This window comes from Aulostomus chinensis, chromosome 9, assembly GCF_037954235.1.
Source record: "Aulostomus chinensis isolate RoL2024-O1b breed Wild chromosome 9, RoL_Achi_v1.0, whole genome shotgun sequence".
Taxonomy (NCBI): domain Eukaryota; kingdom Metazoa; phylum Chordata; class Actinopteri; order Syngnathiformes; family Aulostomidae; genus Aulostomus; species Aulostomus chinensis.
Window position 1 is genome coordinate 29,897,318 of NC_141328.1, and position 22,299 is coordinate 29,919,616.

At 49.2% G+C, this 22,299-nt stretch overlaps 1 protein-coding gene across 1 annotated transcript; it reads left to right on the plus strand.

The window, feature by feature from the left end:
• The first annotated feature begins 291 nt into the window (after window positions 1-291).
• plcg1 (phospholipase C, gamma 1) lies at window positions 292-22,037 on the plus strand. The gene is made up of 33 exons (XM_086214992.1): window positions 292-545; window positions 2,649-2,936; window positions 6,638-6,790; window positions 6,969-7,062; window positions 7,441-7,488; window positions 7,790-7,874; window positions 7,976-8,059; window positions 8,403-8,425; window positions 8,513-8,582; window positions 8,659-8,760; window positions 10,186-10,304; window positions 10,823-10,908; window positions 11,323-11,443; window positions 11,603-11,771; window positions 11,857-11,979; window positions 12,422-12,523; window positions 12,699-12,886; window positions 13,339-13,539; window positions 13,728-13,847; window positions 13,945-14,125; window positions 14,364-14,441; window positions 15,223-15,326; window positions 15,484-15,577; window positions 15,720-15,789; window positions 16,727-16,890; window positions 17,097-17,193; window positions 17,323-17,547; window positions 17,642-17,790; window positions 17,875-17,989; window positions 18,519-18,680; window positions 18,777-18,865; window positions 19,298-19,566; window positions 19,653-22,037. The coding sequence occupies exons 2-33, from the start codon at window positions 2,720-2,722 to the stop codon at window positions 19,693-19,695; spliced, it is 3,945 nt and encodes a 1,314-aa protein (XP_086071118.1). The 5' UTR covers window positions 292-545; window positions 2,649-2,719; the 3' UTR covers window positions 19,696-22,037.
• The last annotated feature ends 262 nt before the right edge of the window (window positions 22,038-22,299 follow it).

A 22,299-nucleotide genomic window follows, 5' to 3' on the forward strand; every position in this document is an offset into this window, starting at 1 on the left:
ATGTTTGTAGGCCTGCTGTTCAGATTAGCCTGCAGCTCCCTGCCATGATGTCATCATGTTTGAGGACATGGTCAGGCTGCGTTCCGTCCTTTTAATTACTTATGTCGATAATCTCTAAAAGTGAGGTTAGACTGAAAACATTGCATGAGGCTGAGTGGATGTGGACTCAAGTTCGACAGTCACAGAGGTCCGGCTGTTTTATTTTGAAAAGCAGTAGCGGAAGTGTCGTGACTTCTCTCGGCCTATGACGCTGCTGGCGGTCGGGGGAGGGGGACAAGGAGGGGGAGCTGGGCTGTCTAAACCCGAGACACAGCAGACCAACTTACGTAGCTCCACCACGGTCCTCGCTGGCTGCGTGTCCCGCTCCATGGACGCCCGGACGGAAGAGGAGGAAACGCGGATCTTTGTCGTCGGGACCGCAGCGCCTTTCTGGGCCCTGGCGATGATTTAAAGGCGGGAAAACGGCGTGGGGGAGAGGAACCGGGCAGCGCGACGGGAGCGAGCGGCAGCCGCTGGAGATGTGCGGTTGGGCCGAGATTGCGGCGGTAGGTCGAGCGGAGCCCAGCGGCCCTGGTCGGGTTGTTTTCCGGTGTGTTTGAGTGCGGCGGACGGGGCAGGAGCGAGTGTAGCGGCTAGCGCTACCGGGGCGTTCAGGAGGGCGAAGCCGACCGCGGTTCTCCCCGTGGCCCAGCGACATGCTAGCTCGCACCGGCTCTCCGCCTCTCGCCTCCAATTATGCTCCTAGTAACGTGACGGCTCTCGTGTTCGAGAGAAACTTTATCTTCCACCGGGAGAAGCGGCAGCAGGTTCCGGGCCTGTTGTTGTTGGTGGGCATCAAACAGCAGTTAGATTAAACCCGCTGGATTAAAGGTCGTGTCGGAGGGCAGCTAATCTGCTGGGATTAGCCCGGTAAACACACGAGCTCCTGGCCAGATGTTTCCAGGTTGCAGCTGCCTTTTATTTACATCGGTTTGTTAATGTCCACGGGTCCTCCGGGACCCCCACAAGAATATTTGACATCATTTTCATTGTTAAAAGTGTTCACCCACGGGAACAGACGGGATCCCTGCTCGAGCGGCGGAGTGTCGTGTTTCTGGATCGTGGTTTACTCCACGGTCGTGCTCACGTCATGTTCCTTTGAGTTTGATTGAAATCGAAACTACAGCCGATCAAATCCGAATATTTCTGGAAAGTTCGTATCTTCAGTTTTCATTACATTTTAAGTTGAAAGGGCTTTTCTTTACCGCCCACCTCAAGTTCAACCCGACAGCCTGAGAATGACAGAAGAAAAGTAGCTTTCACGTTTCTGACCAGAACGACACGCCAGGTGAGATGTGCGTCAGGTGAGTGGCCTCAGTTGCAGGACGCCTTCCGCTGCTCCCAGCAGGCAGGAAGACATCGACAGCACAAAGAAGAGGACGGACTCTTGTGAGGCCGTCAGTGAGCTGCTCCTGTTGTCAGGTGCAGCTCACCTGGCTGTTCGCGAGGCTGCTTCAAAGCATCATTAAAGACAGAAAGTAGGAGTTCTACCTGTCCAGCATTGGTTCCGTATTCGTCTCGAGGCGATCATCAAGGAAGACCTGAAGCAACAGGACCAAAAGCTCCTCAAGAAAACGAGGCAGCGGGAGCACAGTCCCGCCGTCTGATCTGAGATCTGATCAACACACCTGTTTGTTTTGTAAATCTTCCATTTTAATTCGTGCGTATTAACAGAAAGTTTGACAACTTCGGAATTTTAAAAACTGTGAACATGTGACAGAAGCCTTGACGAAGGAGAGGAAAGTGGGTGTTGTTCTGATGTAAACATGGCGGTGAGCAGAGACACTTCCTGTTCGTGAGATGGAGGAACATTTGACACCTCTGACATTGACCTCAGATCTCAAAATGGGACAATTTTCAGAAGGTCAATGTGTCTGTAAGAGGTCAATGAGCCCGTGGCGCTGAGGCGGAAGCACGACTGAGTTCATCTGAAATAAGAGCTTTATGTCTTGTGCTTGCAATGAAATCTGACTGATGGAATGATGTAATCCCACATTTTCAGACCGCGCTTTGTCAGACTTCATATAAACGTGCACTTCCAGCCGATCATTCCCACCTGCCACATCGTCGTCGCTGAAATCAGGCCAAAGTGAGGAGTGGCGATTTATATTCTGATGGTTTTTTTTAGCTGGTGACATCACTTTCTATCCCTGATCAATCCGAGGTTCTTAGTGTTCCCTTCAGTTCAGTGACTGTTGGTTTCATTCCGTTCCTCAGAGATTATTAACATGGCCACAGGGACAAGGCAGTCACGTGACCTTTGCGTAGCATCAGAGGGCGGCCGAGCGAAGGTCACTGAGGTGAACTGTAGGTTGGCTGAATATGCAGAAGGAACGTTTTAACCTGATCAACATGTTTTGATTCGACTTTAATTAAACGGCAAACGTTCTTGATGGGTTTTACGAGTCTGTTGATGCGTCTGTTTTCAAACAGAACCAACGACCAGAACCGACCGACCCGCCACCTTAGAGCTTGTAAACCAACCCCCCGCCAGATTCAGAGACGCAGAACTGTTTCTAAAACTGACATCATGTTTGTCACAATGTGTGTAGAGGACAGACGCACCAGAAGCCCCTGCTGACCCCCCCCCCCCCCCCCCACTACTGTAGGTATCCCTGTCTAGGCCTGCACCGAGCAGATTGTTCTGAGAGGAAACGGATAACAAACAGAGGAAGTGAACATGGCCGGGACCTCGGGCTTCTTTTCCAACGGACCTGTCCCGTGGATGGACAACGACGCAGAGATGAACAACCTCTACAGAGACCTGGAGCTGGGGACTGTTCTCACTCTCTTTTACTCCAAGAAGTCCCAGCGGCCCGAGAGAAGGACGTTTCAAGTGAAGCTGGAGACGAGGACAATAATCTGGACCCGGGGAATGGACAAAATAGAGGGAGAGAGTGAGTAGCACACAGACACAAACAGAGCGGCAAACACACGGAAGCGTGATAACTCGTGTAGAGAACATCCACGCGGCGTAAGAACGACCGTCTCACAGAGGCCCGTGTGATGAATGTGTGTCATGGTTACCTGTCAGCGAATTACTGGGTTGAGCGTTTCACGTGTAGAACCAGAGCAGATAGAAGTGCTCCTGAGTGCTGGTCCACACTAGAACTGGGTTCTCTCCATGCATGCTCTCAACAGAACATGGCTAAAGAACCACGTCAGTTCAGATTGGAGGAAAGACAGAGATGCACAAGGTTCTCTTCTACAATATTTGTCTGTGAGATAGAACCTCCAAGAACCACAGAACTAGTGACTCAACAGCAAGACTCAAGCCTGAGCTCAGACCAGTTTAAAGCTTGGTGATGGGGAGGTGTGTGTGTGTCTTTGGTGGTGTCGATGCCACATTGGAACGATTCCTCCTTGTCCTTCATTTTGTAGCGTTCAGATCACTTTATGAAAGACCAAACGTGTGTTTACCAGCAAATGTGTAGCAGTGCATTAATCAGGTGTCACATCTAATCCAGTGTTCAGCGTGAGAACGTGGAACGCAGACTTGAGCGTGCTTGGTGTGATATCCAGCGGTGTAGCTGGCAGGCTCACGCCGAACCACAACACGCTGCTGTTGACTGGTCTCAGGTAGCAGGATGTCTTCTGCACAGCTGTGCACACATGACACACACACACACATGCTACACACACACACACACATGCCGCGGATACACACAAAAGACAGTAGGCTTAGTTGCCTATTGTACAGAATGGTATCATATTCTCTACTACAAAGACATTGGTGCTCCTGGACGGGTGACATTGCTCATTAATGTACAGAAATAGAACCTGTTCTTTACTGGAAGTGTGTAATCGTCTGGAACGTTTCGCCTGCTGTCTCCATTCTTATCAAAGACAGTTAACAGTGGAACAACCGTGGAGTTCTGCAGAGGAACCTCCTGCTCGGATCCATGACTGTCACTCTGTTCTCAGATCGTTTTGGGCATTCGCCTGTTCAACATGTATGTGTTGCGGGGCTGGTCTCCGACCAGGGGTCCTGGTGGGATGAGGATGAGAGATGTGACATGAAATGACGCAGACGAGGAAGGAAACTGGTTGGTGGGTGGAATCACCTGCTCACGTCTGTGGAAACCCTGTCAGTCCTGACCCTTCCACGCGTCCCGTCACATTCAGGCTCTCAGACTTGTGATGTCACACTGCTACAACAGCCAGTTACACACAAACGTGGGATTCAAACCTGTGATGAGTTCACAATCAGCATTTGAGTTCAGGTTGTGTGTGTCTGTGTGAAAACATTTACACTGACAAGAGGAAGCTACGGCTGTGTGTGTCCTGATTGGATATTACAGCAGCTGGCTAGGACACAACCATGTTACACACACACACTCTGCTCATGTCACTGAAATACCTTTGTAGCACCGGAGCAACTGGAAACCCTGGCTGCTGACCGACGGCACTGAGCTGAACACAGTTCTCAATGTCCAGTAGTTCAGATGAGCTGTGTGTTTCATGACCTCGTGCCTCTAACAGTGATGCGGTGTGTGGCGGCGTTTGTTAGAAAAACAGAAGCTGAGCTGCTGGTGACAGAAGCTGCAGAGGAATGTTGCGTGTAGCCTGCAGTTCCCCAGCGTCTGTCTGGCTTCACCTGGAGAATAATGAGGTCCCAGGTTCTGGATGGGGGACCTGCTTGTTGCTGGGGCACATAGCAACGCACCAATGGGCTGAACACCGATGATGAGGCGCCGGTCCCGGTGGTGGCAGACGCTCTTCAGCAGAGATTTCCTGATTCCATATCATCTAGTCGGTTTGACCTTTCACCTCCAAACAGCTCCACTGTTGGTATGAGTGATCGTGTTGTAATCATAGTTAACGGAACAAGGACTCTGTATCCGTCAAAGTGCGGTTCTAAGCATCCTGGTGTTCTGACACGCCCACTCCACAGGTTATCGATTCATTCTTTTGTCTAAGAGATTTGTTTCTGTACACTGAAGCAAAAGACAGGAACAAGAATGTCATGTCTTAATCTAACAGTCACTGAATTGTATCACAGTATTTCGTGGTATAATTTGCAGTAACAATCTAATTTGTGATAGCAGCCCTTTGCAGTCTTGAGTCATGCAGACAAAAACCAAGAAATGCTTGATTTCATTGTAATTACACACCAATTAAGTTAGCAAAAAGATAAACATTTATTTAAATAAAGAACAAAATCTTGATTCTTATCTAAATTATAGAGAATAAAAATAAATTAAATCAAGAATAAAGTCCTTGATTTTTTTTTTAATCTACATTAAAAAAAAAATCTAAATCATAGTTAAATAACTAACAAAAACTAAAGTGGAAATTTCAAGATACTTCTGTGAAAGTGTACAAATACCCATGGTCCATATGGAAAGTTCTTGTCTTGGAAGGGTTAGTAAAAGTACCACTGGTGACATAATATGGATAATAACCCTGATGGAGGCGATTAGTCAGCCTCAGCATCACAGTGCTTCTCAACCCAAGAATTGACATCTAGTCGGCGCGTGAGTTCATGCTGAGATTTGGGGTCAGAAGCTTTTGGGGTTGAAACTGGTTCCAGCGTGTCCAGTATAGGAGGACTTCCAGTGCGACGGTTCTGAGGCGCTGCAGGACTCCGCCCATCGCCCCAGTGCAGTGACACTTCTAGCTATCTCTCCTATCTCCTGCGTCCGTCTGAGACGGCTCCAAATATTTAGACTATTTTGACTAAAAGTGGTGTTGTACAAATCAGCCTGTAAAAGCCACCTCGCTCTCGGCGGAAGTCTGCTGGCTCGTGCAGCGGGGAACGTAAACTGAGATATGACGTACGATCAGAGAGCTCAGCCAGATGAAGGTCTGTGTTTCACGTCTGAGACAAGAACACGCTCACCTATGTGCAAGCACAGATGTAGTGTGTAGGCGACAAAAACACAGGATGTGTGGTTCATAGGCAGGAAGAGGAGCTGGTGTGTGTGTGTGTGTGTGTGTGTGTGTGTCCTGCTAAAGCAATGCTGATCAGAGCATGCTAAGCTATCTTTCTCCTACACACGAGAGGTTTTTGTCTGCTCGTCAATGGAAGTTAATGTTGTGGATGTTCATTCTGAAAGATGCACACTGAGGCGGCCTCACGTCATGGCGGCTGCAGGCCGTCCGTCATCAGTCCACCATAACGAGTGTCCAAACGTGGATTTTAGCCTCCTGTCTGCTGCGCTGCTGCAGCGACTCTCCTCCCTGTAAATGCGCACCGGGTGGTTTTGGTGATTTCGGTGGTAAAAACCACCATTAGCTTGGGGTCAGTGAGTTAAAGGCAAGGCTCAGCTGTATCACATGAGCCTATTTCTCGCTGGTGGTGAGGGTGGGAAGAAATATCGATACTGCAAAGTATAGACTTTCTTACGCAATACATTATTGAAACACTGGGGCCAAATATTTGCTGTTGTTGTTGTGTGCATTTGCATTCATTTTTCTCAGCACATTATGTCCAGAAATTAGTTGTTGGGAGTCTTGTGTTGAGCAATCAAACGGCACATTACATTTTATGGGTGATGTATGAAGTACAGCTGCAGGCTCTTCCGTGTCACCTCTCCAGATGTGAAGACTTCTGTGTGCCCTCGTACATGATGCTTCTGTGTGTTTGCCTCTCCAGTCGATATTCGCGAAATCAAGGAGATCCGTCCTGGACAGAAGTCCAGAGACTTTGAGCGCTATGTGGAGGACTCAGCTGCACGCTTGGATCAAGCCCACTGCTTTGTCATCCTGTATGGAACAGAGTTTCGCCTTAAATCGCTCAGTCTGGCAGGTATGCACACACACACAGTGGCTTGCATACATCCACGCACCTCCAGTTCTTGTACTGTAGTGTTGTAGCACATCATCAGTTGTATTCCTGGACAAGAAGAAGCTAACAAATCATTTGAATGTCACTTTAAAATATTTGACAGAAAGTCTGATGTGGTTCGCTGTTGCTTTGTCCTCAGCAACGTCTGATGAGGAGATGACAATGTGGGTGAAAGGGTTAAACTGGCTGGTGGCTGACACACTCAAATCCCCGACACCGCTGCAGATAGAGAGGTAAAGTACACACACACACACACACACACACACGGTCTAGATTGTTGCTACCCCTGAATTACAAGTAAGCAATCAGAATGTCTTTGAATTTGTGTTGGAAACCTCTTGTGTCGTGGATGCTGGAGCAACATTGTATGCTTTAACAATTTACACTCATGATCAATTTACAAGTTTTCCTGACAAATTGAAAAAGAGAGGTCCAGCTTGGAAGCTCGGATAGAGGAATAAATGGCTTTTGTGTGAAAATGTATTTAAAAAAACACCTCTATTCATGGAAGATTATTTTGATTTTTTTTTAGACCCACCTGAGGTTGAAGCTAACCTTAGCATTCACTGTGTCTTTGAAAATGATCAAATCTTACACGTCTATTTTTTCAGGTGGTTACGTAAGCAGTTCTATGCTGTTGACCGCAACAGAGAAGACAGGTGAGTCAGCTGAGTTGAACCTGTCAGGCCGAGCGATGGCCCCGTCCACAGCAGACGGCTGATTTCACTCTAACTGAGCTCTCAGCCACGCAGCGGCAGCTCTTCCTGCAGCAGGAAACAGACTCTAGTGGATGGAGGAGATGCACTGACATGTTGTCTGCTACGGAGAGGGTGGGAAGTGGGGGGGTTGCAGGTCTTGGGGGTGCAACAACAGTGTGTACGTGTCTCTGCAGTGAGGTTGGTCTACGTGCGTGTCCATGTTTGTGTCTGATTCATCAACAGCACGTGTGTATGTGTTTAGGATATCCTGTAAGGATCTGAAGAGCATGCTGAGCCAGGTCAACTACAGGGTGCCCAACATGAGGTTCCTCCGAGAGAAACTTCCGGTAGCCTCCTCCTCCTTCTCCACAATCCCTCTTCCTCTTCTTCCCTTGCACACTTCTTTCAATCTCCTGTTCATGATTTGTTTAACCCCTGTGTTTTGTAGGACTCTGAGTTGAGGAATGGAGATGTGTCCTTCAGCCAGTTTGCTCAGCTCTACCGCAGCCTCATGTTTGATGCTCAGAAAAATGTAAGTTTACATTTGGCAATGAGCTGCTCCATCCCACAACCCCCTCTGATGCCAACACGTGCCTCCTCCCTCATCTGTCTGCTCTCAAATGGCTGCAAGATCAATATGGACCTGTTGAAAATTCACCAAATCCCTCTGGTGGAGTCCATTAGGACACACACACAAACACTGACACTCACACAGAGGAGGAGGAGGGGCAGACAGTCAGGCTGGTTGGGGTCAGATTAAATGGATGGATGACCTCAGTGCCCCTCGTGACTAACCAGGCAGACCCTGTGTCCATCTTGGTGGCTAGACAGTTCATCACTCTGATTAATTCGCTGAAATGTTCCTCTTCTTCCAGATGGAGGTCCCATTTCTACAAAGGTAAATGATCAATTACTAGCATGTTTGCTGGCTGTGTGCAGCGTCACGTGTGTGTTCAGCGTGGTGAACCGTCACTCTCTCGGCCAGGTTCATTGACAGACCAGAGCAGAGGGTCTCCCTGGAGGAGTTCAAGAGCTTCCTGCTGGAGTCCCAAATGGTAACCCATCTGGCTGGTGCACGTCTATGTTCGCGCAGATTTGTTTCAATACATTTGTTTTCATATGTGAAACCAGGAAATGTGGGCCACAGACAACAGCAAGGTGCAGGAATTTATGTTCAGCTACCTGAAAGACCCTCTGAGAGAAGTGGAGCAGCCTTACTTCTACCAAGATGAGGTACGCACACCTCCCCTGTTGACGCTCCTCACCCACATTTGAGGGCTTTCTTGCATTATGGAAACATGTAAAACTGTTTTCACAAGTGATGTTTTCCAACAGGCCGCCTGTGCTGTTGGTGTAGGTGGGGCATGCTCAGATATTGACTTGGTTAGCCACTATGTTGGCCTAAATCACCTCCTCCCACACAGATAGAGAAGGTTATTGACTGTGGTCCTGCGTGAGCGTTCTGCAGAAAGCGAGGGATGCTCTCTGTGGTCGCATCAAGCTCTAATTGACTGAACGCACAGAGAACAAAGGATGCTTGTACGAGCGCGTGGTTGAGACTTCTGGTGCCATCCTACATCCTGAGAATAAGACCCGAAGAAGATGTCGGCTGAACAATGTGAGGTCAGAAGAGCAAGGAAGGAAGGTCCTTTTCAGGAGAGTGAAAAGCAGCACCGTCCCCTTCCTCAGGACCACCAAGGACCAAGGCCCTCAAGCCAGCTGCTCAGAGGCAGCAGATGTGGAGCAGAACTAACCTACCACGATGCTCCTGTTGAAGGGGCACACCAACTTCTTGGGAGATTCATTTATTGACGTCATCCCAGAGAGGAAGGGTCCCTATCTTGTCAGGTCCTGAGGAGGGTGGAGAATAAAGGAATCTTCTAAGAAGTTGGTGTGTTCCTGAAGAGAGAGCAAAGACCCCACAATGACCCTTAGGAGCCCTGGTTTAAAAATGTGTTTTGGGTTATTGAAGCGCTCGCACACAGACACGGGACATCATCAGCCCAGCTGATCACTTGTGTCTCACTAGCAACCCTGTGTTGTTATCAAAGACGTGGTCAAGTGTGTCCCACACCTGCTCGTTCGGTGCTCTGGGGGACTGATCCCGGCGTGTTGGTGTGTAGTGTCGTCCGCTGGTCATCTGCCAGGTTTGTGTATATACAAGGTCTCAGTACATCTAGCAGGGACGCTGGAGAACTGTTGTAGTCGTATGAGTGTACATGTACTGGACTGATCTGTGAGCGGGTCAGCATGTAGAACCCTTCAGACCAGTTAGGTGCTGCAGGCTTATTGGCCATTACAATGTCTGCAGTCCGGTCACTGAATTTGAGCCCTCAAAGTCATGAATTCATTGTGGTTGTGATTTTATCCAACTTTCAAACAGTCTTCAGTTGAGATTCCGAAGTTCACAAGTTCTTGTAATCACACTTTTGGAAACCTTGATGTCAGGAATAGAAGAGCAGCTCTTATTTGCCAGAGAGGAGCAGGACTTTGCTGCAGCTCTGCGTATGCTCTTATCTTGTTGCCACAAATTAGTCAAAGCGAAGTCAAATATTCCAAACAAAGTTGAATATTTTTTCTCCTGCAGTGTTGTCCTTCAACCATATTGCTGTGAATTCTGCACACGTGGATCTCACTGTGCTCGTCTCTCCCGTGCAGCTTCTGACCTACTTGTTCTCCAGAGAGAACACCGTGTGGGACTCCTCCCTGGACCAAGTGTGTCCTGAGAATATGAACAACCCTCTGTCCCACTACTGGATCTCCTCCTCACACAATACGTGAGCTCCCTTCTCTCATGCCTTCCTTTGAGTATGTTCAGCTTCTCTCAGGTTCTACCTCTGGTTTGGGGCCTCAGGCTCAGTCTGGCGTCCTCTCTGGAGTGACCGTCCAACTGTCTGACTTCACCCATCGCATCAACTGTGTTTATTAAGCACTTGTGTTCCAGAATGAGATGCTGGCCCATAGGTTGCAGGAAAATGTATTTTTCCTCCCATTGAAAAGTTTCTGAAAGCGTTTCAGATGATAAGCGTCTGTTCTGGATGTGAAACAATACTCTCGGGAGCAGCGGAACGAAAACTTCCTATGTTGCTGTGATTTAGTTTGAAATGACTGAATGAGTAAGAAGTGTTCACTCCAGTCAGCAGAGGAGAGGGAGCCCCTCTGAACTGGTGGTGTGTGTGTGTGTGTGTGTGTGTGTGAGAGAGAGGGAGAGAGAGAGAATCCTTTTGAAAGATTGTTTAGGTATGTGTGTTTTTGTGTGTGTGTGTACTTTGACACATTGCATGCTTATTTTTAGATACCTGACAGGAGACCAGTTCTCTAGCGAGTCGTCCCTGGAGGCTTATGCTCGCTGTCTAAGGATGGGCTGCCGCTGCATTGAATGTGGGTACTCCCTCTCTCTCTCTGTCTTTCTCTCTCTCTCTCTCTGTCTGTCTCTCGGTCTGTCTCTCTCTGTCTGTCTCTCTGTCTCTCTCAGTTTTCCCCCTTATTTCATACATCACCACTTCTTTATTTTTTCAGTGTAGTCGTGAAGTCCTCTTCTCAGCCAGTTGTTCAGCTCTACTGCTGGACCTGCCACCACAACCTCTCACACACACACACACACACACACACACACCAGCTCTTTCACAACTCCACATTGTCCTCACACGAAGTGTGACCTCGTCAAGTTTGAGGGGGATGAACAGTTGCTGGGCTTCAGAGATGTAAACAAAGATGACTTGATGACTGCTGCATCTTCAAGTTTAAAGCTCAAACTGCGTGCGTGCGTGTGTGTGTGTGTGTGTGTTCGTTCAGTGGACTGCTGGGATGGTCCCGATGGAATGCCCGTCATCTACCACGGTCACACCCTAACAACAAAGATCAAGTTCTGCGATGTGCTGACCACCATCAAAGAGCACGCCTTCGTCACATCTGAGTGAGTTTCTACTCGAGTCTTTTTATAGCCGCCAGTCATGGGATGATAAAGTGACTGCACAGAAACGAGTGAACTTTGTGCAGCGTGGTGAAATCTGATCATCAGCAGAGATAGAGACCATCTAAGATGCTTCTACTGTTGCGTCGACTCCTCCCTCAGCTTCCCCGTCATCCTGTCCATCGAGGACCACTGCAGTATTGTCCAGCAGAGGAACATGGCCACCTTCTTTAAGAAGGTGTTTGGAGACATGTTACTGACCAAGGCCGTGGACATCGCTGCTGATGGGCTGCCCTCGCCTCACCAGCTCAAGAAGAAGATACTCATCAAGGTCAGGAGAAATCAAGCTTCCATCTGATGTGTGAGGATGAGTGTCTCCTTCTCATCTGACCCCCCCCCCCCCCCATGTGCTGTAGCATAAGAAGCTTGCAGAGGGCAGCGCTTATGAGGAGGTGTCCACCTCCACGCCCTACTCAGAGAATGACATCAGCAACTCCATCAAGAACGGCATCCTGTATTTGGAGGACCCCATAAACCATGTAAACAAGAATTCCTGTTTTCTTCTGTTCTGCTAATTCTTCGTTCGAGCAGCAGTTGATGGTCACAGTTCTCCCCTCAACAACGTTAATATTCTATCCATTCATTTGTGTTTTTGTTCAAATACAAAAGTGGTTTTTCCTCCTGTAAAACAAAACGACACGTGACCAGTAACACAACGGCATCCACCCGGCAGCTTATTGATAAGTAAAGATATTGGTGGTTGCCTCACTGTTTTGTGACAACATCTGGACACGCCCACTTTTGAGCATTCCAACCTAATTCCTGAATGTTGTTTCCTGCCTGTCTTGTTTGAAGGAAAGTGGAAATGCTCTTTAGAAATGGAATATTTTCAAAGAAGACATTTTCTTGTCTTAAACTCACTTCTGTGGAAGATCTAAATATTTCATCCCCTCTGACCAACTGCCTCTGTCACCCCTGTAGGAGTGGTATCCTCACTTCTTTGTCCTGACCAGCAGTAAGATCTATTACTCGGAGGAGACCACCAGTAACCAGGGCAACGATGACGAGGAGGAGCACAGAGAGGTTAGTAGGACTCAGCTGAAAGACTTGGCCCGAGTCTCCAGGTGCTCCAAGCAGATCTGGGCACCATGTAACGTTGCACTTGATTTGCATGCTTTGTGAAAAACACTCTTGTAGATATTTTGGGTGTCTTGTCAGATTTTTTTATTGTTGTTTTTTTGGTGTTGAATGTGTGCAGGTATCCAACGGGATGGACCAGCACGTGACAGAAAAGTGGTTCCATGGGAAGCTGGGTGCTGGTCGGGACGGGCGGCAGATAGCTGAGAGGCTTCTGTCCGAGTACTGCCTGGAGACGGGGGCGCCTGATGGCTCCTTCCTGGTCCGAGAGAGCGAGACCTTCGTGGGAGACTACACACTGTCCTTCTGGTATGTTACACGTTCTGTTGGATTTGCTTTTTGACAAACACTTATTATTGTACAGACCTCAACTGGCATTGTTGCAGTAAACGCTTGAATCATGGATGGTGTTTGACAGTGACAGTTATTCTATCATGTCACGACTCCAACAGAGGACTAGAGAGGGAAACGCATTGATTCCTAGATCGATCATGACCATGGCGCTAATTCAGGGAGCCTGCTGTTACGGTGGGAAGTGTGACGGTTCACCTGTGTGTCCATGCTCAGGCTTAAGGTCACTTAAAGGTCAGGGTGCGTGTTGAAGCCACGTATTGATGCTGTCAGACTGCAGCATGTTCAAGGTTAACAGGAGCGAGTCAGACCAGAAGCTCCAGTCAGTCCTTGTGACTCCGATACGCTGAAGTGAAACGTCCCCCTCGGTGAAGCAGCGCTTCTACTTGCTTCCCTTCTTCTCCCTCCAGGCGCTCGGGGCGGGTGCAGCACTGTCGTATTCACTCCCGGCAAGAGGCCGGCAGCCCCAAATTCTATCTGACTGACAACCTGGTGTTCGACACGCTCTTTGCCCTCATCAACCATTACCAGCAGGTGGCGCTGCGCTGTAACGAGTTTGAGATGAAACTGACTGAGCCGGTGCCTCAGACCAACGCCCACGAGAGCAAAGAGTGAGTCTTCCTCTCACAGATTAAGAAAAACTTCAAGTTCGTTCACAGTTGAAGTACTTGGGGAAGTATTTCCTCCTCCTGTTTTAAATACTACTGGTGGAACTTAACATTGCAGGCTGCTCAGTGACGCCACATTCAGATGAACCAAGAAGGGAGGAAGTGTTAGTTTTTCTGTCATGATGTTCCAGGTGGTACCATGCCAACCTGTCCAGGAGCCATGCGGAGAACATGCTGATGAGGGTTCCTCGTGATGGGGCCTTCCTCGTCAGGAAGAGGGCTGAGTCCAACTCCTTCGCCATTTCCTTCAGGTAGCTCAGTCCTGCTGCCCGATACATCGTAGTTGTTTTCCAGCACTCCTTATTGGATCATGAAGCCAGTGAATGTAATGTGTGCTTGTGTGGGCAGGGCTGAGGGTAAGATCAAGCACTGCCGTGTGCAGCAAGAGGGTCAAACCGTGGTGCTGGGCACCTCTGAGTTCGACAGCCTGGTCGATCTCATCAGCTACTATGAGAAACACCCTCTGTACCGCAAAATGAAGCTGCGCTACCCCATCAATGAGGACACCCTGGAGAAGATCGGCACCGCTGTGAGTACCGCACATGAGGCCCTCAGACGAAGGAGTAACAGGGTTCTGTGGGTTGTTAACGCTCACCAAGGTGCAACCAGCCTCACGTCTGCTTGTTTGCTGCTCAGCTGCTTCCTGGAGAATGTGATTCAAGACACAAATACGAGTGTTTCACACAACGCTGTGACATCCTGTAGTGAACGTCTTGTGATAAACATGCCACAAAGGACAAGTGATCACATGATCTATTGTCCAACAGGAGCCGGACTACGGGTCGCTGTACGAGGGCAGGAACCCAGGCTTTTATGTGGAAGCCAACCAAATGCCTACATTTAAGGTGAGAGTTCCATTTAATGAAAACATGTTTCGTTCTTAGATGAGGAACGGGGGGTGCACTGGGCCAGGCTATGGAGCGTAGAGTCAGGTGTTTTTCAAGGAACTAGCAAGCAGTTGTAGCGCAACAGATGGAGAGATGGTCTGGAAAGATCCCTTGTATGAAACCATGAACCCTCCATCAGTTGCAAACATGGCGAAACCGCCAGCTGTGTTTCATCGACGTTTCTCTCCAAGTCAAGTCCGTTTATCTGACAAGAACCGAACACGACAGACGCTGTCTCCTGACTGTTCTCGTAGAGCAGGTCTCGAATCTCACTCTTCTCTTAACTGATACCCAACAACCCAGCCTGAACCAGTCTTCTCGTGACATCGTCACATTTTCTTCTCCACTTTGAAATATTTCCTCCTTTGGGTATTCATGTGTCTCCTGACCTCTCGTCAGGTTGGGTTCTTCGACCAAACACTATTGAAGGGTTACTGCAGCCTTCGTTAGCAGGCACCATGAACATTTGAGGTTTTTGTTCCCCCACCTGTCATCGGTGTGTCTCCTGCCCTGATGTGGACCCGGTCCAGTTGTGATGTTTTTAATTAATGATGATCCATTATGTAATTAAGGCTTAAATGGACCCTCTTTCTCTCTGTTGCTTTACAGTATGTCTGAAATAAGTTATTTATGCAATTGCATTTGAAGAAATTGACCGAGTGTCCAGTGTAACTGCAGTGTTGGAGGGTGTTCCCTGTGTACCACGCAGACGAGTGTCTCTTCTGTCTGGTCTTGTCAGTGCACGGTGAGAGCCATGTACGAGTACAAGGCCCAAAGAGACGACGAGCTCTCCTTCACTAAGAACGCCATCATCTCCAACGTGGACAAACAGGAAGGAGGATGGTGAGCAGTCTGTGGACATAAATACAGGAAGTAGCTCTGAGTTGGAGGTGCTGTGACTGGGACGAGCGCTACACTGATGCCACTGTGGGATTAGCTGGCAAAATCATGGTTATTGTGTATGCTCACGGTGTGCTGGGCCTGCTGTGTCTCGTGCCAGGTGGAAGGGCGACTGTGGAGGGAAGAAGCAGCAGTGGTTTCCTGCCAACTACGTGGAGGAGATCAGCCCGTCAGCAGCCGAGCCGGACAGAACTGTGAGCGTCGCCACACACGTAGACACCCAGACCTTCACGTCTGTGTATTTCAGTGCCTGAGGGGGCCGTCCTCTCCCTCATCCTCGCTTTCCACCGAATTGTAACCTCAACATGTTTCCCAATTCTCTGCTTTGGCTTGCAGGAGATGACAGAAAACAGCCCCCTGGGAGATCTGCTGAGAGGAAGCGTGGACGTCTCTTCCTGTCAGATCGGTGGGTTGCCCTTCGACTTCCTGTTCTACTTCAGGCTGCAGAGGCAGCAGTCACCTTGCTTGAGGGCAAGCTGCTTCTCTGCAGTTTCAACACGCCTGTTTTCTATTTCTACAGGACTCCGTCACACCCGCCTCACTCTTGTTCATCAGTCTTCTATTATTAATGCGACCTGATTCAGCTGCATCACATCAGCTTCTTTTCTCACTCTCCTCTATCTGGTATTGTATTGACATGGTCCAGTCCAGTCAATACACACCCATTAGTGTTGGCACATGCTGCCGAGCCTTGTTGTGGCCTCTGCCAACCATAGTCAATACCGGCCTGTAACTGGTCCCTGGGCTCCCTCTAGTGGCAGTAGGAAAGCCTACATCTCATTGCACCTTACAGAATGTCCCCCTCAGAGAAACTGACACTCACCCTGGAGGTGTGTGTGCCTGCGTGCGCACGCTGCATAGGTCTCAGATTTTCCTCTTGATTTGATCATAAAGTCATCTGACTTTTTGTAAATATTTAAAATCGGAAGAAGAACAAGGACTTTTATTTGGTGGAACCCAGCGCTCAGAGCTACCAGCCTCATCTGGCATCATCCCAGTTAATGAGCGCCACAGAAAGTTTGAGAACAAATAAAACTACGCCATCAAAGTTATCGTTTAATGTTTTTATTGTCTTTCTCTACTTTTGTGAATATCTCTCAAAAGTGATGTGTCCAACCAGTGTTAAGGAGCAATAGCGCCACCTTCTGTAGTGGAGTTTGACCAAATATTTGCGGATGTGGGATGATTGTCGTATGCTGCTGTTTTGTTCTACCATAGTTGTCTTCAGTAGGCCAGAGACATTCTGCTTCTATTTTTGTGAGACTTGACGATAGAGGCGGATGCACTCATTTGTGCTCCACTTCTGTGTTTTTTAAGCCCTTTCCTCTGTATTTCTCCTGCAGTTTTGCGTACTGACGGGAAAGGCAGCAGACCTCATGTCTTTTCCTTGGTGCCAAACACTGCAATGCGGGCAGGCCCGGTGCTGGAAGTTGCGGCCAGCAGCCACGAAGAACTCAAAGAATGGGTTGTCAAGATCCGTGAGGTCACTATGACATCTGAGGCCAAGGTCTGTGTGTGTGTGTGTGTGTGTGTGTGTGTGTGTGTCACGGCTGACAGGAAATGCAGTATTACTTGTAGTTACACACACTCACACCTGTAGTTGCGAAAAAAGAAAAAAGCTCATGGCTGCCGTCAGTGTTGCGCTGCCTGTTGGGACAATACAGGGTTGAGTGTCAGTGTGGTTTTATGAAAGTTGTGTGTCTTTTTGTGCAGCTGGAGGAGGGGAAGATGATGGAGAGGAGGAAGAAGATCGCGCTGGAGTTATCTGACCTGGTCATCTACTGTAGACCTGTGCCTTTTGATGAAGAAAGTAAGAATTGGTGCGGCTCGCTGCAGAGTCGAGAGACGTGACAGCTGACATCGCAAAAGTGACATCGCAAAAGTGACATCGCAAAAGTTAGCTCATGGTCAAGTCTGCGCTCTCTCCCGCCTCCTGTAGAGATCGGCACCGAACGGGCCTGTTTCCGGGACATGTCATCCTTCCCCGAGACCAAGGCAGAGAAGTATGTGAATAAGATCAAAGGGAAGAAGTTCCTGCAGTACAATCGACTGCAGCTGTCCAGGATCTACCCCAGAGGCCAGAGACTGGACTCCTCCAACTACGACCCTCTACCCATGTGGCTCTGTGGGTCCCAGCTGGTGGCTCTCAACTTCCAGACAGCAGGTATCCACCTTGTTCGCAGATTCAGGAAACGAGTCTTTTCCTCCTTGTGCTTGCCACTTTTCTTGAACCCTCCCGTTCCCTCGGTCCTGCCCAGACAAGCCCATGCAGATGAACCAGGCCCTGTTCATGCTGAACGGGAGGAGCGGCTACGTCCTTCAGCCCCCCATCATGAGGGACGACACCTTTGATCCCTTTGACAGACACACGCTACGAGGCCTGGAGCAAGTCACCCTTCAGATAGAGGTGGAGTGACAGGCCTGGATTTTGTGTGTGTGTGTGTGTGTCTAAGGGATAACCTGCCCTGTTACTCTTTTTCCTCTTGTCAAGGTTTTGGGTGCACGGCATCTGCCCAAACATGGGCGTGGCATTGTGTGTCCCCTGATTGAGATTGAGGTGTGTGGGGCGGAGTACGACAGCGCCAAGCAAAAGACAGACTCAGAAGGTGAGAGCTGCTCTGACGCTCAGGTTTGCTGGATTCATGAAGCTGAGGTAAGACGTTCCTCCGTGCTGGAACAGGAACCTGCACCGTCAGCTGCTTACTGTCGGGGCGACACGGCGACCTCAGCTCAGCCTTTATAGCTTTCTTTCCCTTTGTGTGTTGGCCAGTTTTTCACTGAAAAATTGATTCAAAAATAGCATTGTTAACTCCTTCTCTTTCAAAAAGTCCTCCTACCTTGAGCTGTCGCGTCCTCCACCATGTTGGTTCTGTTCATGTGAAACTTGCTCACTCAGAATTGAAATCAGATTCTCCATGAAACCCAGAGGAAGAAGTTGTTAACATGGACTTGTTTTCAGGACAGATTGCTTCTGGACTTTAATGCCTCAAACACCTGAACTCAACTCTTGAACAGTGATGGAGTCACAAGCACGGGTTCATCCCGGCTCCAGCAGGTTGACAGGTTTTAATTCAGTGTATTGTGTGTGTGTGTGTGTGTGTGTGTGTGTGTTCTGGTTGCGTGCTTCCTCCCTAGCTGACAACGGTCTGAACCCCACGTGGCCCCGCAAGCCGTTCCAGTTCACCGTGTGCAACTCTGCCTTCGCCTTCCTGCGTTTCGTGGTTTATGAGATCGACATGTTCAGTGACCAGAACTTTCTGGCTCAGGCAACATTCCCCATCCACGGCCTGAAGACGGGTAGGATCTGATTTCTGAGCATCACTGCACATGCTGGGATGAGTCAGAACCATGTATTGAGCCTCACGTCAACACCTCTCTCTCCGGTGGTCCCAGGCTATCGGTCCGTACCTCTGAAGAACAGCTACAATGAAGACCTGGAGTTGGCTTCTTTGTTGGTCCACATGGATATCATCAGACGAAGGGTGAGCGGTTCTGAGTCTCCGTGAAGAGTTGCATGGGTCTCTGCTGTCATTTACAACCCTACAGACACCAAAATAAGAGGGGCAAAAGTTCCTGGGCTCCAGATACTGGAATTCAAAGGTTCCTTCAGCCCGGTGTTGTCTGAAGGCCCGTGAACAGTTCTGATCTCAAGTTTAGGCCTGGCTTTCCTGCAGCTTGTACGTCCTCTTGAGGTGAGACTTTTTAGAGGATGATTTCCTCAGAATTAGATCCAGGCCCTGGTGGGTGAGAAGAGTTCCTCCAGAGGTTCCTTGCTCCAGGGGAAAGTTCCTGTGGTTGGAGAGGGACTAAAGGGAGGGACAAAGGGACAATTTGAAGACGTGTGCCCTTTGGTGCAGGAACGTGTCCTCTGGTCATCACTGACGTGGAGATTTCTCCTCTCTTCCTTCTCTCAGGATGAAAACGGAGAGCTTCTGAGCCCCTTTGTTGCAGTTGGGGCCACGTCGGTACCGACATTGGCCCAAGCTGGACGAGAACGTTTGGGGGACCTGAGCTCCGTTTCCTCAGCGTCCTCCAGCATGTCCCCTCTGCCCCAGTCGCCAGCCCAGGCCACGGCCTACAGGAATCGAGAGGGCTCGTTCGAATCCCGCTACCAGTCCCCCCTGGATGACTTCCGGGTGTCCCAGGAGGTCCTGCTGGACCACATGGATGCACAGAACAGAAGGTAGGGGTGTGGTGTGTTGGGGGGGCGTGGGGTGAGTTCTGAGGGAGAAGCTTCCAGACAAGGTTCTGTCTTTGTCTTCACCTCAGGATGATGCAGAGGACCCGAGTGGGTGGAGAGAACCGTGTCTAAGTCCAAGCCAATCAGGATGCATTTCTGTTGAGCCCCCCCACCCTCCACCCCACCCCCCACCTTGTCATCCCTCCCTGTACTGATGATGTCACTGACTGCTGTGAACACTGTTTCCATGGAAACACCCACCACCGCTTTGGCCTACATTTCAGGCAGCTCTCCCTCCCTCCGCCAGCCCCCATCTCTCTCCCTGAGCCCCTTCCTGCTGCCCCGCCTCCTCGCCACTCGTCTGAACAGAAGCGGGGGCTCGGACATGAGCGGAGGAGGGGAGGGCGAGGCTGACAGGAAGCTGACCGCTGCCGACAGGAAGAAGAAGAAACATTCACTGGAGAACAAAAACAAGGCTAGAACAGTTCCAGGTCCTGACTGGTTGTGTGTGTGGTGGGGGGGCCTCACTCAGCAGAGGGACCGCAGGGGTCCGTCAGAAACTGTTTCCTTGCTCCTCTCTCATTGGCGTCTGAGTATATATATTTATTCCTGCTGTGCTGTTGGCCGGAAAACAGCAGCAGCTGACCTGCTCTCAAAGAGCTCCTGTCTCCATGGTTTTTAATTATTATGATTATTTAAACATTCATAATGTGAGCCTTTCCTTTTTATGTATATGTGTAAAACACGAGGGCTCTGTTTAACGTCTCTGCTTTGTGGAGGGAATCACACCTCTAGTCCAACTCGCACCTGAGGTTTTTATTTTACTTTTTTATCTTAAAGGCATCAGGAGGAAGTCATTGGTGGTTGGGGTTGAAGGCAGCGAGCGAGCGGGCAGCATCACATGCTATACCCGCTCGCTCGCTCTGTCTCTCTCTCTCTCTCATATACACACACACACAGCCAGGCATTTTAATTTCTGACTTACATTCCAAAAAGCTGCACATCATTCCACGTCTGACGCATTCAGAGTTCTGTCTGTCCTCTCGGTGTCTGCGGCGCCGCTGTGGCAGCAGGACCAGGGGTTTACTGTCGGTTTGTGTTCAAATTGTCAATTTTTCGCTGTTTCCATCTCACGTGGACTCGTGTAGATGAAGGAGGAGGAAGTCGTCGAGCTGCAGGTCAAATGACTTCTGATGGCTGTGACTAACGGAACAAAACTCAGATATTCAATGTTCATGTATGACAACATTATAAATGTTTCAAATGTGTTAATACACCATAATTAAGGATGAAAATTAAAACTTTCATCATGAACTGTGCAGCTTTGTGTTAGCGCCAGTAATGATGGAGTGCTGTTGTTTTTGCTAACATTCAAGTCTTCAAGGCCGTTTGTCTCGGTGTCTTCACACTAACTATTAATCTGACAGCTGTATCGTACCGAGTATAAAAAGTATTTTACGTGTGTTTCGTAGCATCAGCTGCAGTGTTAGAGTCTCCAGGTGGTAAGCAAAGGTGTCCGACTGCTTCATTTGTTGACTTCTGTACACAAAAGTCCTCAATGTTTGAAACAAAAGAGAAATTCCGTCTGTTTGGCAGCCGGCGTCAACCAGGTGTCTCCAGCCTTCCTGATAGGTTCAGCTGCACCAGACCTGGTGTGTTTGGGTTGTCACGGCACCAAGAGTCCCACGGCCGTGACGAACAGCCGCGTCTGCCTGTGTGAGCAGTTGTGTAGACGAAGTGACTGTCAGGTGCTGTCCTCCTGTACCTGAGGAGAGTTTGGTGGGAGCCGGTGGAGTCTGAGCTGGGGCCTCAGGTTTGGTTTCTGTGGCTGACAGGTGATAAGGGGGCCCTGGTGAGTCCTCGGGGGCCCTGGTGAGTCCTCGGGGGCCCTGGTGAGTCCTCGGGGGCCCTGGTGAGTCCTCGGGGGCCCTGGTGAGTCCTCGGGGGCCCTGGTGAGTCCTCGGGGGCCGGTATATAACTGACTGTGTTCAAGCTAAGTTTGTGTCAGGAGCAGTGTTTCTCTGTGTGATGATTAAGATGTAAACTCAGTATTCTCCCTCAGTGCGGCCGCTGAGACGCACCTAAGCCATATGATGATGAAGTGAAAGCAGGTGTCACTGATGATCATCTTGTTGTGTTTGCGCCCCAAAGCCCATGTGACATCCTCATCCCGGTGGTCCCCCCCCCCTACACACTGCTGACGTCTGAACAGGCACTTGTGACTCTCCGGGTTTCACTGAGGGTTCCGTACAGAGGTCAGATCAACCAGAACAACAAACACCTGGGGGGCGCAGGGGTTGGGGGGCCACGCTGGACCCTCAAATGTCTTGTTTTTTTTGTTTCATGGCGGTCTCATTTCTAATCGCCTTCTGTAATGTGCCTAAACGATGGAGAGGAAGAGTTCATTTTATGTTTTGCCTTTCATAAGAAACATATTCAAGCCTGAGAAGTAAATAAAATACTAACTACTTTGATTCTTCTCGTCTTTGCTGTAAAACCTGGTTCCCTCAAATGTTGCCTCATTTGTCACAATAGAAACGATTTACTGAAAGCTGAGTTTGATGTCACATGCAGGGAAGCAAAGATACAAACTTGTTGCTCATATTAGCCAGTTGATGAACGCTTTTCAGGCAAAAACGCCAAATATTTCACCTCCAGCTTCTGTATTTTAATTTTAGGGAATCTGCATCATTCTGACTTTTCCAAGGAATTTCTGGGCCAAAGGTTTTTTTTTTT